The 13,293-nt window shown below is 47.8% G+C and overlaps 1 protein-coding gene across 1 annotated transcript in view; it reads left to right on the forward strand.

The window, feature by feature from the left end:
* FER (FER tyrosine kinase) overlaps positions 1 to 13,293 on the forward strand; it is a 772,263-nt gene that overhangs the window by 480,322 nt on the left and 278,648 nt on the right. Inside the window, exon 15 of the mRNA XM_069226363.1 lies at positions 5,183 to 5,277. Coding sequence (XP_069082464.1) covers positions 5,183 to 5,277 — 95 coding nt within the window. The remainder of the gene's footprint in view (positions 1 to 5,182; positions 5,278 to 13,293) is intronic.

The following is a 13,293-nucleotide window of genomic DNA, read 5'->3' on the forward strand; positions in this document are numbered from 1 at the left end:
AGCTTGCCCTACTCTCAGTATGTATTTGATGGGCACAGTATGCACATTAGACACTACAAAAGATGACAAATGGCATACTGTTTGTTCCCACAGTAGTTAAAGTGATTTATAAGAACTTAATGACACAGTTTTTTTTCTCACTTATCTAATGGATAGCTTTTCTATCTGTCACAAGGCATGTAGATGTAAACCTCCACCATTCTTGATGTTAGGGGTCCTTAGATAAACTGATCTCAATCACTTTACGTTACACCCTGGTTTGCTAATTCCTGATTGCACTGCTGATATTCTGCAGAAAATTGTTGATATTGATGTATTTGAATTTCACAGTGCTTGTCCTTGTAAACAGATGATTTACTGCTCTATAGTTATCATCCTCGGTAGACACATGCATCTGTTTCAGATGTCCTGACAGAGGATAGCTAAGTTCTTGTGAGCTGAAAGGCCATGTGGTGTGCTCTATATGCTGTCTGCAAAGTGCAATTTGGATGTGAGCTCCAGGATTGGACAAGCTCTTTTAACAAAACATTTTGGTGAGTAGTTATTAAAATGACTTCCTCCCTGATCTGAAATCATTCATATAATTCATTTTCTATTATGCGACTTTCCAAGGTGTTGGTGTACCACTAAGTACAAATCTCTGTAGTGACTCATTCACTGGTTGTTGTTTTTTAACCTTTGTTTCATATACTCCCTTCTTTTGGTGGTAACTTTCACTGGACTGTTGGTGTTGATTGTGTGCAGCGGGGTGGATCCTGTGAATGTGCACATGCTTCAATATCAGTGTATTTAAAGCCCTGGTGGGATGATTCTGTAAGTTGAGTATTTGCCGCTGAAATATGAAAGGTCAGATGTTTAAATCCTGTCAGGATTCCATCCTTCCAAGGTTGGAAAATTGAGAACCTTTATGTTGTGTGATAACACCTGCTAATTACAGCACTTGGAAATGCCATAGTGTGGTTTGAAGCCCCATCGAAAAACTTGCTTTCACCCTGGCAATATATTATAGGTTGTTTCTAAATTGCACACATACCACTTTGCTCCCTCTATCATGTTTCAGGGTATACTTCATACCAGAATAAAGCTTGTTGCCTGTACAGCCAAGTTTTTGTCATCTTACGGAACAATAGGTAGCCCTCAATTCTGCAATGCTCAGTTGAAGTGTTATCCCACACTACTGAGGCCTGGACTAAAATAGTTCTTCTACCAGACTGGAGTAGGAGTTACAGTGAATGAGCACATTATCAATGGATGACACTTGCCTTCTGGGTATATATGTTTTTGATGTCTCTGTTGTGAAAGTTGGGCTGCAAATGTAATAAACTCGGTAGGCTATGTATGGAGCTTTAAGTATGTTAGATCGTTTTGCTGGTTGCCAGTTTAAGCAGTGCGCCCGTGAAATGTGGACCATATCAAGATGCATCAATTTGGTGTCTGAAAGTCTCTTTGATGTTCTTTATGATGCCCGTATAACGCCTGTTTGTGTAAGTAACCTTAGATGGGACTACAATCTTTGTGGAAATTACACGTTTAGTAAGTTTGTTTTCAAGATTCTATCAAGTCAAAACACATTTGACCCTAATACTTTTCTTGTAGCTGTTTTAGTGGCCTGACTTGAGATCAGGACATGTTATGAAATGTCATAAGAGGGGGAATAATAGGTGTAGAAGTCACTACAGTTAGTAACCTCTATTTGTAGCTTAGTGTGTTAGAAACACGATTCTCACTGCATTTGGGTCTATGAGGTATGGCATGAGGGATCATCTGGCTTCATGCAGACATTTCATTAACAAAATTTAACCTAATAAACAGAGTCAAACTTCTGTCTGCTTTGTCACAAGTCATAAAACAAGTCACTGTCTCCTCTCCTGCCCACAGCAGCTTACAGCAAGCAAATCTAACTTTAATTCTGTTACCAAGTATAATTTCAGATTGTCCTTAGCCCTAGTAATCTTAACCGAAAAATCTAAGACTTGTTTTCTACTGTTTCTGTTCGAGTGGCAGATTACCAGGAAAGGCTTTGAGAATTTCATTACTTAGTTCATTCTTTTAGGATCCTTGGATTAAGAAATACAAAAATAAGATATTGATTATTGCTTTGACCAGATAGAAGTCTGTAGGAAAATGGCTCCCTGTTGCAGTTACCCCCCACTTTTTGCCTATTATTGATGCTGACTTGACTAAGAAGTGTGCTGGGACCCTTCTAACCAGGCCCCACCACTAGTATTCTTTCACTAAAAATGTACCATTGTTTCCACAATTGGCGCACCCCTGGCACACAGATAAGTCCCTTGTAAAAGGTACCAGTGGTACCAAGGGCCCAGTGACCAGGGAAGGTCCCTAAGGGCTGCAGCATGTTTTGTGCCACCCTAAGGGACCCCTCACCTAACACATGCACACTGCCATTGCAGATAGTGTGTGTTGGTGGGGAGAAAAAGACAAAGTTGACCTGGCATCCTCTCAGGATGCCATGCACACAAAATACTGCTTATGGCATAGGTAAGTCACCCCTCTAGCAGGCCATACAGCCTTAAGGCAGGGTGCACTATACCACAGGTGAGGGCATAGCTAAATGAGCAATATGCTCCTACAGTGTCTAAGTCTATTTTTAGACATTGTAAGTACAGTGTGGCCATATTAAGTATATGGTCTGGGAGTTTGTCAAAAAGAACTTCACAGCTCCTTAATGGCTACACTGAATACAGGGAAGTTTGTTATCAAACTTCTCAGAATAATAAACCCACACTGATGCCAGTGCTGGATTTACTAAAAATGCACAGAGGACATCTTAGAAGATGCCCCCTGTATTTTACCCAATACTTCAGTGCAGGACTGACTGGTCTGTACCAGCCTGCTACTGAGATGAGTTTCGGACCCCCTGGGGTGAGGTCCTTTGTGCTCTCTCAGGCCAGAAACAAAGCCTGCACTGGGTGGAGGTGCTTACCACCTCCCCCCTGCAGGAACTATAATACCTAGCAGTGAGCCTCAAAGGCTCAGGCTTCGTGTTACAATGCCCCAGGGCACTCCAGCTAGTGGAGATGCCCGCCCCCTGGACACAGCCTACACTTTTGGTGGCAAGTCCAGAGGAGATAATGAGAAAAACAAGGAGTCTCCCTCCAGTCAGGACAGCCCCTATGGTGTCCTGAGCTGAGGTGACCCCTGCCATAGGAAGTCCTCCATCTTGTTTTGGAGGATTCCTCCCAATAGGATTAGGGATGTGCCCCCCTCCCCACAGGGGGGAGGCACAAAGAAGGTGTAGTCGCCCTCAAGGACAGAAGCCATTGGCTACTGCCCCCCCAGACCTAACCACACCCCTAAATTGAGTATTTAGGGGCAACCCTAAACCCAGGCAATCAGATTCTAGCAACCTACTACAAGACTTGACTTGAAAGTCCCACAAAGACGATGGAGACGACAACTGACTTGGCCCCATCCCTACCGGCCTGTCTCCAGACTCAAAGAACCTGCACAGCAACGCATCCAGCGGGACCAGCGACCTCTGAGGACTCAGAGAACTGACCTGCACCTAAAGGACCAAGAACCTCACGAGGACAGCGGCTCTGTCCAGAAACAGCAACAAAATTGCAACAAAGAAGCAACTTTAAAGAGACTCTCACTTCCTGCCAGAAGCATGAGTCTTCATACTCTGCACCCAACGCCCCCGGCTCGAGTTCAGGACAACAGAAACTGCAGAGAGGACTCCCAGGCAACTCCAACGATGTGGACACCCTGAGTCGACCCCCCTGCACCCCCGCAGTGATGCCTGCAGAGAGAATCCAGAGGCTCTTCCTCACCGCGACTGCCTGGTAACAAAGGAACCTGACGCCTGGACCAAGCACTGCACCTGCAGCCCCCAGGAGAGAGAGGAACCATCTACCAGTGCAGGAATGACCAGCAGGCGGCCCTCTTCCTAGCCCAGTCAGTGTCTAGCCCGAGAAGCCCCCCTGTGCCCTGCCTGCATCACCAGAGTGACCCCTGGGTCCCCCCATTGATTTCTACAGCAAACCCGACACCTACCTTGCACACTGCACCCGGCTGCCCCTGTGCCGTTGTGGGTGTGTTTTGCGTACTTGTGTGTGTCTCCCCCCAGTGCTCTACAAACCCCCCCTGGTCTGCTTCCAGAGGACGCAGGTACTTACTTACCTGTAAGCAGACTAGGACCGGAACACCTCTGTTCTTTATAGGCGCCTATGTGTTTGGGCCCTTCTTTGACCTCTGCACCTGACCGGCCCTGTGTTGCTGGTGCTGTGGCTTTCAGGTTGCCTTGAACCCCCAACGGTGGGCTGCCTTTGCCCAGGAGACTGACTGTGTTAGTGCTTTACTTACCTGAGAAAAATTAACCAAACTTACCTTCGCCAGGAACTTTTAAAATAGCTTCTTGCCATTTTAACCCAAACTGTGTGTACTACTGTTTTAAATCAAAGTTCTATGCTTAATTGTGTGAAGTACCTTACATTTTATGTACTTACCTCGAATCTTGAATCTTGTGGTTCTAAAATATATTGGGGAAAGTTATTTTTCTATATAAAAACTGTTGGCCTAAAGTTAAGTCTTTGAGTGTGTGTTCCTCATTTATTGCCTGTGTGTGTACAACAAATGCTTAACACTACCCTCTTTTAAGCCTACTGCTCGACCACACTACATCAAAATAGAGCATTAGTATTATCTAATTTTGCCACTATCATCCTCTAAGGGGAACCCTTTGGACTCTGTGCACACTATCTCTCACTTTGAGATAGTATATACAGAGCCAACTTCCTACAAAGTCTCACTAGGAGCATTCCGGAGGTATAAGAAATATTTGCAGAGGTTGGTTGCTCTGGCTTATCTTGATTACATGATGTTCCACATTACCACAGATTTTTAGACATACAAAATTAGAAATGTTTGTTTGAAATAGCTGAACTGGTCTTTAGTAAAGGCTGTTTATTGTTATTTAGGAGACTAAGAGTAATAAAAGCCAGTTATAATTTCTCCAATTTGTCGTTGATCGTTTTCATCTACTGAGAGAAATCACTAGTAGATTATGTGAAAATAATGTGTTGTATGATGGTAACCAACTTTGCAGGTAGGAAACCTTTTCACTTGACATTTAGCCCCTTCTATAAACAACACGATTAAAGTAGAAAGTAGCATGTTTCTCAAATGTGAATCTGAATATACCCTTTTCTAATCTTTTCAGGATACTCAAACAGTATGACCATACGAACATTGTAAAGTTAATAGGAGTATGCACTCAAAGGCAACCTATTTATATTGTTATGGAACTAGTTCCAGGTGAGATTTCTTTTCAACAATTACCTATACACTAAATGTTGCTGTGTGTTATAGTGGAATGCACTATCAATGCCATATTACTTGCCAATGCACAAACTCTACTGATGGTGTTTCACAGTGAAATGACCTATATACCAATACATCAGTAAATGTAATTGATGGTTACTGTTTATTAAGACATACTATTTACTAAACCATACTGTCAGATCTTTTTCACTTAGTTATACACAGACTTGTGGATAGACCAAACTGTCCGAATACTTTCACTACTAATACAGAAACAGAAAATAACTACTGAAAAGGAAATGGTTTATCAGTGTGTCTATCAATTAATGCATGTATGTTTTGTATTGATATAGGTATGTGTTTATTCTTGCAAGAGGCTACAGTCATGGTGTGACTGTGGCCATGTTCTCATAAATTCAGTGGACCCTAATGGACCCTGTATTGCCCATGGTGGACAAATGCAGGGAAACCAAAAATTTCACAGACTGCTTTGTTGATATAATGTCGGCCCAGATTTCTCTCTGTTAGACCAGGATCTGTGTGATGCACTTTCAGTCCTAAATACATGTAGGAGGGAGGCCTCAGTTCTATCCATTTCAAAGGAAGCTGCACATACTCCTTCCCAGTAAGGGACTGAATAAACACCACTTGCTCCAGTTAATCCTCAACCAAGAGTTGTCCCCAAAGTCAGCCAGAACTTCATTCACTTCCGGGAGAGCCTCCAGGACCTCTCAAAGGGCGTTGTCAGCATACAGTGAGACCAATGCTTAATTAGAACAAAGTAAGTGCCAGGGCCCTCGCCAGGAGGCCACTGCAGTTTCCACTGCCCCTGCCAGCACTTCCAGTGACAGTACAGTGTGAAAGTGTTACAATCCAGACTATTGGAGGGCCCCCAAAACTATAAGAACACCTTGGGCGGCAGGTATTAGTTGTTTTTATTGTATATGGTGACAATTAAGTGCCAGTGCTGAGCACCAGAAACCACTGGCTCAAATTAAGCACTGAGTGAGACTATCTGCCAAATATCTCCTAGCGTACACTCCAGTCTACCTCAGTCAATGAGGGTCAAAGGAACAAAGACCCCTCTCAATAATGCAGAGCCCTCCAGTGATGACTCCAACATATATCATTGAGCTCCCATCGATGACAATGCCTCAGAATATTCATTTCTCACTATAACTGGCGATGCCTCTTTCACATTTTTAGGAAGTGCAGACATGAGCAGAGGATCAGCTTGACAGTGAACATGACCAGGTTTTCTTTCTCACTAATGACTTGTCTACTTTTCTTGGATCAATCCTAGATATAAGCATAGGCATTTTTTATATCATTACCATATATTAAAGTTACAGTCAGTAGCGGCAACCTTCTGCAAATCAAATCTGATAGAGACTTCTAGTTGCATATTCCTTACCTTTGAATTTCCCCAGGCTTCAGACTGGATACGGAGATTTTTCTTCGAGCAGAACCTCTATGCCCAGTCTCGTGGCGTCGGTCAACTCCGCGGGCGTCGCTGGCATCATGCTCGCCATGATGACGTTGTGGTTGTATTTAGGCGCCACCGTGGCAGGCTGATGTCAGTTCTTTTTTTTCCGCGCCAGCCTACGCGCAGATCAGGAGAGCAGCTACCTCAGTCAGTTTTTGAGTACATCGACTTTTTCGTTGAATTTTTGACAAGTTTATGGATGTGTCGAGGGATGTCCCGCAAGACCTGATTTAAGCCCTGCGACTCCTGTCACCAAACTATGTCGGTGACGGATCCGCACCTCATGCTGTCTGGAGTGCGATCACAACCAGAAGTCGTGCTCTGTGTGTTGGGCCATGAACCTGAAGGCTTTGAGGGAGCGGTCCCTAATGCTCATGGCGGCCCAATACTCGTCTCCACGGCACTCACGGTTCCGTTTGAGAGGAAGGTCTTGAGACCAATCACAGAGTCACCACCACTCTTCGTCCTCCAAGTCATCGCGACATTAGGGTCACTAAAAGAAAAAGTCAAAGAAGGACAAGCGTTCTTCAACTTCACCCCCGTCGATCGAATGATACGACGCGGGAAGAGTGTTGACGCTCTAGGCCTCCGTCAACGGAGGCTTCTTCTGGGTCGGCTCTGTGTTTCCCCGACTTCCCGAGAGCCAGAGCCATCCCTGCCCAACATAAAGAATTTTACGAGGCCATGCGGCTCATTTTTGGGTGGTCTGTCCCACCTCCGGAGGCTTCGGACACAGGTGAGTCAGTTGGGGTCCCTCGGTTTAAAAGCAGTCATCTTCGGCCTTTGCTCCGAAGGGCCACTTCAGATCCAATTGCGGATCTGCCCTGATGCCGGTCGTGCCACAGTGACCTTCCCCGGCATCGGGTCAGACGTCGACGCTCCTGACGTCGGTTGGGCCCACAATCTATGTCGATCCCATACTCATACCTGACGACCCGGAGCCGGAACAACGTCGATCAACGCTGATTCCATTCTCTATGGGCTCTCCTGGGCCCAGGGTTGATCCAGACCCTTATTCTTGTGGGTATGGATACGGGGAGAGTATGGAGGGGACGCTGGACCCTTTAGAAAACCAGCTTGACCACAAATGGACTGGGTACAGGATTTGGGTGATGACAGTTGTAGGAAGCTGGCTCTGTATATACTATCTCAAAGTGAGAGATCGTGTGCACAGAGTCCAAGGGTTCCCCTTAGAGGTTGATAGTGGCAACATTAGATAATACTAATGCTCTATTTTGTGGTAGTGTGGTCGAGCAGTAGACTTATCAGAGGGTAGTGTTAAGCATTTGTTGTACACACACAGGCAATAAATGAGAACACACATTCAAAGACTTAACTCCAGGCCAATAGGTTTTTTTATCTAGAAAAATATATTTTCTTGATTTATTTTAGAACCACAAGATTTAAGATTTTAGGTAAGTACATAAAATGCAAGGTACTTCACACAGGTAAGTATAGAACTTTGATTTAAAACAGTAGTACACACAGTTTTGATTAAAATGGCAATAAGCTATTTTAAAAGTGGACACTGCAAAAATCAACACTTCCTGGGGGAGGTAAGTTTGGTTAGGTTTCTCAGGTAAGTAAAGCACTTACACAGTCAGTCTCCTGGGCATAGGCAGCCCACTGTTGGGGGTTCAAGGCAACCCCAAAGCCACTGCACCAGCAACACAGGGCTGGTCAGGTGCAGAGGTCAAAGAAGGGCCCAAAACACATAGGCGCCTATAAAGAACAGGGGTGCTCCGGTCCTAGTCTGCTTACAGTTAAGTACCTGCGTCCTCTGGGAGCAGCCCAGGGGGGTTTTGTAGAGCACAAGCCCACAAAACACACCCTCAGCAGCACAGGGGCGGCCGGGTGCAGTAGGCAAAGAAGGTGTCTGGTTTGCTATAGAAAGCAATGGAGGGACCCGGGGGTCACTTCGGCGATGCAGGCAGGGCACAGGGGGGCTTCTCGGGCCAGCCACTGACTGGGCTAGGATGAGAGCCACCTGCTGGTCGCTCCTGCACTGGTAGGTGGTTCCTCTCGGTCCTGGGGCTGCGGGTGCAGTGCTTGGTCCATGCGCCGGGTTCCTTTGTTACCAGGCAGTCGCGGTCAGGTGGAGCCTCTGGATCCTCTCTGCAGATGTCGCTGTGGGGGTGCAGGGAGGTCGACTCAGGGTGTCCACGTCGTTGGAGTCGCCTGAGAGTCTTCTCTGCGGTGTTGGTTCCTCCAAACTCGAGCCGGGGGCATCGGGTGCAGAGTGTGAAGACTCATGATACTGGCCGGAATTTGAGTCTCTTTAAAAGTTGTTTTAAAGTTGCAAAGTTGTTGCAGTTTCAGAACAGGGCAGCTGTTCTTGGGAGGTTCTTGGTCCTTTAGGTGCAGGGCAGTGCTCTGAGTCCTCAGAGGTCGCTGGTCCCATCGGATGTGTCGCTGTGCAGGTTCTTTGAGTCTGGAGACAGGCCGGTAGGGCTGGGGCCAAGTCAGTTGGTGTCTCCATTGTCTCTGCTGGCTTTCAGGTCAGCAGTCCTTCTTCTTTCTTCAGGTTGCTGGAATCTGATTTCCTGGGTTCAGGGTCGCCCCTAAATACTAGATTTAGGGGTGTGTTTAAGTCTGGGAGGCAGTAGCCAATGGCTACTGTCCTTGAGGGTGGCTACACCCTCTTTGTGCCTCCTCCCTGAGGGCAGGGAGGCACATCCCTATTCCTATTGGGGGAAATCCTCCAAACTCAAGATGGAGGGTTTCTAAAGGTAGGGCTCACCTCAGCTCAGGGCACCTTAGGGGCTGTCCTGACTGGTAGGTAACTCCTCCTTATTTTTCTCATTACCTCCTCCGGACTTGCCGCCAAAAGTGGGGGCTGTGTCCGGAGGAGCGGGCATCTCCACTAGCTGGGATGTCCTGGGGTGCTGTAACAACAAGCAGGAGCCTTTGAGGCTCACCGCCAGGTGTTACAGTTCCTGCAGGGGGAGGTGAGAAGCACCTCCACCCAGTGCAGGCTTTGTTCCTGGCTACAGAGTGGCAAAGGCACTCACCCCATGTGGCCAGAAACTCATCTGGTTGTGGCAGGCTGGCAGAAACTGGTCAGCCTAGCACTAGGAGTCGGACTGATATTCAGGGGGCATCTTTAAGATGCCCTCTGGGTGTATTTTACAGTAAATCCCGCACTGGCATCAGTGTGCATTTATTGTGCTGAGAAGTTTAATACCAAACTTACCAGATTTCAGTGTAGCCATTATGGAACTGTGGAGTTCGTAATTGACAGACTCCCATACCATATACTCTTTATGGCTACTCTGCACTTACAATGTCTAAGGTTTGGCTTAGACACTGTAGGGGCATAGTGCTTATGCAACTATGCCCTCACCTGTGGTATAGTGCACCCTGCCTTAGGGCTGTAAGGCCTGCTAGACGGGTGACTTACCTATGCCACAGGCAGTGAGAAATGGGCATGGCACCCTGAGGGGAGTGCCATGTCGACTTAGTCATTTTCTCCCCACCAGTACAGACAAGCTGTGAGGCAGTGTGCATGTGCTGAGTGAGCGGTCCCCAGGGTGGCATAATACATGCTGCAGCCCTTTGAGACCTTCCATGGCCAAAGGGCTCTTGGTACCAGGGGTACCATTTACAAGGGACTTATCTGTGTGCCAGGGCTGTGCCAATTGTGGGAACAAAGGTACAGTTTAGGGAAAGAACGCTGGGGACTGGTTAGCAGCGTCTCTCCACACTTTCAATCATAACTGGCATCAACAAAAAGCAAAATGTTTGGGGGTAACCATGCCAAGAGAAGCATTTCCCTACACCAGTGGTCTAGACACTTCCCCTGACACTGGTATGCTCTCTCCTCCTAGCGTGGCTACGGAGGAGGGTGCTTCTTATTCTGTGGTGGTGAGAAGGGCGGCTGAGGACCTGGACCTCAAGCTACCTTCTGTGGAGGTTACGACTAACATCCTAACAGACGTGCTTCAGCCGGGGTCTTCCTCTTCCGAGCCTCTTTTACCCTTTAATGAAGCACCGACAGACGTCCTTTTGGGTACTTGGTCCAGACCCAGCACATGGGCTCCTGTGACTATCACGATTGCCCGCTGCAATCGACATGTGCCGTCAAATCCGAAATTCCTCATTCAAAACCCCACACCTAAGAGCTTTGTCATCCAGGCTTCTTCATCATTTGGCGCATTCCCTGCCGTTACCCGGATAAGGAATCAAAAAGATTGGATAGTTTGGGGAAGAAGTTGTTTTCTTCCATCAGTCTAGCGCTGCGGTCCATGAACAACCGCATGCCTTTTGGGCCGCTATTCCCATACTCTCTGGAATACGGTTGCGCACGTGCTGCCTGCAGTTCCGGAGGAGGCCCGGGCTGTCCTGTCCCAAGCCGTAACAGACGAGGGATGCAGCTAAGTTCATGATTCATTGTGGACTGGATACGACCGACCCTCTGGCCAGATCGGTTGCATCAACGGTGGCATTGAGACACCACGCCTGGCAGAGAACATCTGGCTTTTCGGGGGATATTCAGCAATCCTCGATGGCCATGCCCTTTGATGGCACACGTCTCTTCGGAGGCAGGGCGGGCTTGCCGCTCGAGCGTTTTAAGGATTCCCAGGCCACGGCCGGTCCTTTGGCCTCGCGCCCGCACCTAGACCCCAGCAGTCCACCTTTCGCCTCTTTTGTGGCTAAGCAAGGGGCACTTAACTGCGTAATTTTCCCTCTGGCCACCGACCCGCGCATGCTGTACTCTAAATTGTCCAAAGGGGCTACTCCCTCCCCTTTGAGACATCTCCAGCCATGCCATCTTCATACAGTCAGATATCGGAGGATCATATGGCGCATCTGCACGAGGAAGTCCAAGCCCTTTTGGCCAAAGGAGCTATAGAGAGGGTTCCGTTGCCAGAAGTAGGTCGTGGTTGCTATTCCCACTTCTTTCTGGTTCTGAAAAAGGATAAAAGCCTTTGGCCTATATTAGATCTTCGGTCCCTCAATCTCTTCCTAAAAAAGGAGAAGTTCAAAATGTTGACATTGGCTCAGGTCCTGTCTGCCCTGGATCCTGGAGACTGGATGGTAGCATTGGACTTGCAAGATGCATACTTCCACATTCCCATCTTGCCGGCCCACAGACGTTACCTACGACTCGTGTTAGGTCACAAGCACTTTCAGTTTACTGTGCTCCCCTTTGGCCTTACCAGTGCCCCTCGGGTGTTCACGAAGGTGATGGTAGTGGTTGCAGCTCATCTGCGCAGGTTAGGGGTCCCAGTCTTCCCCTACCTCAATGATTGGCTGTTGAAGGCGAAATCGCCAGAGACAATCGTCTCCCACCTCAAGACTACGCCAAACTTTTTGCATTGGCTGGGGTTCACTATCAACGTGCAGAAGTCACATCTGACTCCTCAGATTCTCCCTTTGATCTGAGCTGTTCTGGATACAGTGCAGTTTCGGGCATATCCTCCTGAAAAGCGAGTCCAGGATATTCGGGCTATGATACCGATGTTTCAGCCTCTGTCCTGGATTTCGGTGAGAATGTCTCTGAGGCTGCTGGGCCTCATGGCCTCCTGCATCCTACTGGTTCAAAATGCCAGATGGCATATGCGGGCTCTGGAGTGGGACCTGAAGTTCCAGTGGGCGCAGCATCAGGGAAATTTCTCCGACAAGGTCCAGAACCCGGAAGGGACTGCGAAAGACCTGTAGTGGTGGTTAACGAATCAGGATTGGGTCAAGGGCAGATCACTCTCCTTTCCCCAACCAGATCTTACGGTCTTGACAGATGCATCACTCCTGGGATGGGGTGGCCACATGGGAGAGGCAGAGATCAGAGGCATCTGGTCTCTGGCGGAAATCGGGCTCCTTATCAGTCATCTGGAGCTCTGAGCAATTCGACTAGCATTTAAAGCATTTCTTCCCTCCCTCAAGGGGAAAGCAGTGCAGGTGTTCACAGACAAAACCACTGCCATGTGGTATTACAACAAACAAGGCGGAGTGGGGTTGTGGACCCTTTGTCAAGAGGCCCCTTGTCTGTGGGCTTGGCTGGAACATTAGGGCATTTCCTTGGTGGTTCAACACCTGGCAGTCTCCTTGGGTGCCTGAGCAGACAAACTCAGATGACGATGCATGGTCGACCACGAATGGCGTCTCCATCCGGAGGTGGCGCAAGGTCTCTTCCTGCAATGGGGAGAACCTTGGTTAGACTTGTTTGCCTCCGTAGAGAATGCGCAATGTCAGCTGTTTTGCGCTTTGGAGATTCCAAGGCGGCATTAGCTCCGTGACGCTTTTCGTCACAAGTGGAATTCAAGCGTCCTGTACACCTTCCCGCCAATACCACGTCTAACCATAGTTCTGAAGATCAGGCAAGACCGGGCCGAAGTAATACTGGTGGCTCTGGACTGGGCACAAAGAGTCTGGTATCCCGAGCTTTTGAACACGCCCATAACTCCTCCGATCAGACTGCCCCTTCAGGAGGATCTTCTGTCGCAGCAGCAGGGGAAGGTCCTCCACCCGAACCTGTCAACTTTGCGACTTCTTGCGTGGAGATTGAGCTGCGACAGTTGACGTCT

The sequence above is a fragment of the Pleurodeles waltl genome, chromosome 1_1, assembly GCF_031143425.1.
Source record: "Pleurodeles waltl isolate 20211129_DDA chromosome 1_1, aPleWal1.hap1.20221129, whole genome shotgun sequence".
NCBI classification, from domain to species: domain Eukaryota; kingdom Metazoa; phylum Chordata; class Amphibia; order Caudata; family Salamandridae; genus Pleurodeles; species Pleurodeles waltl.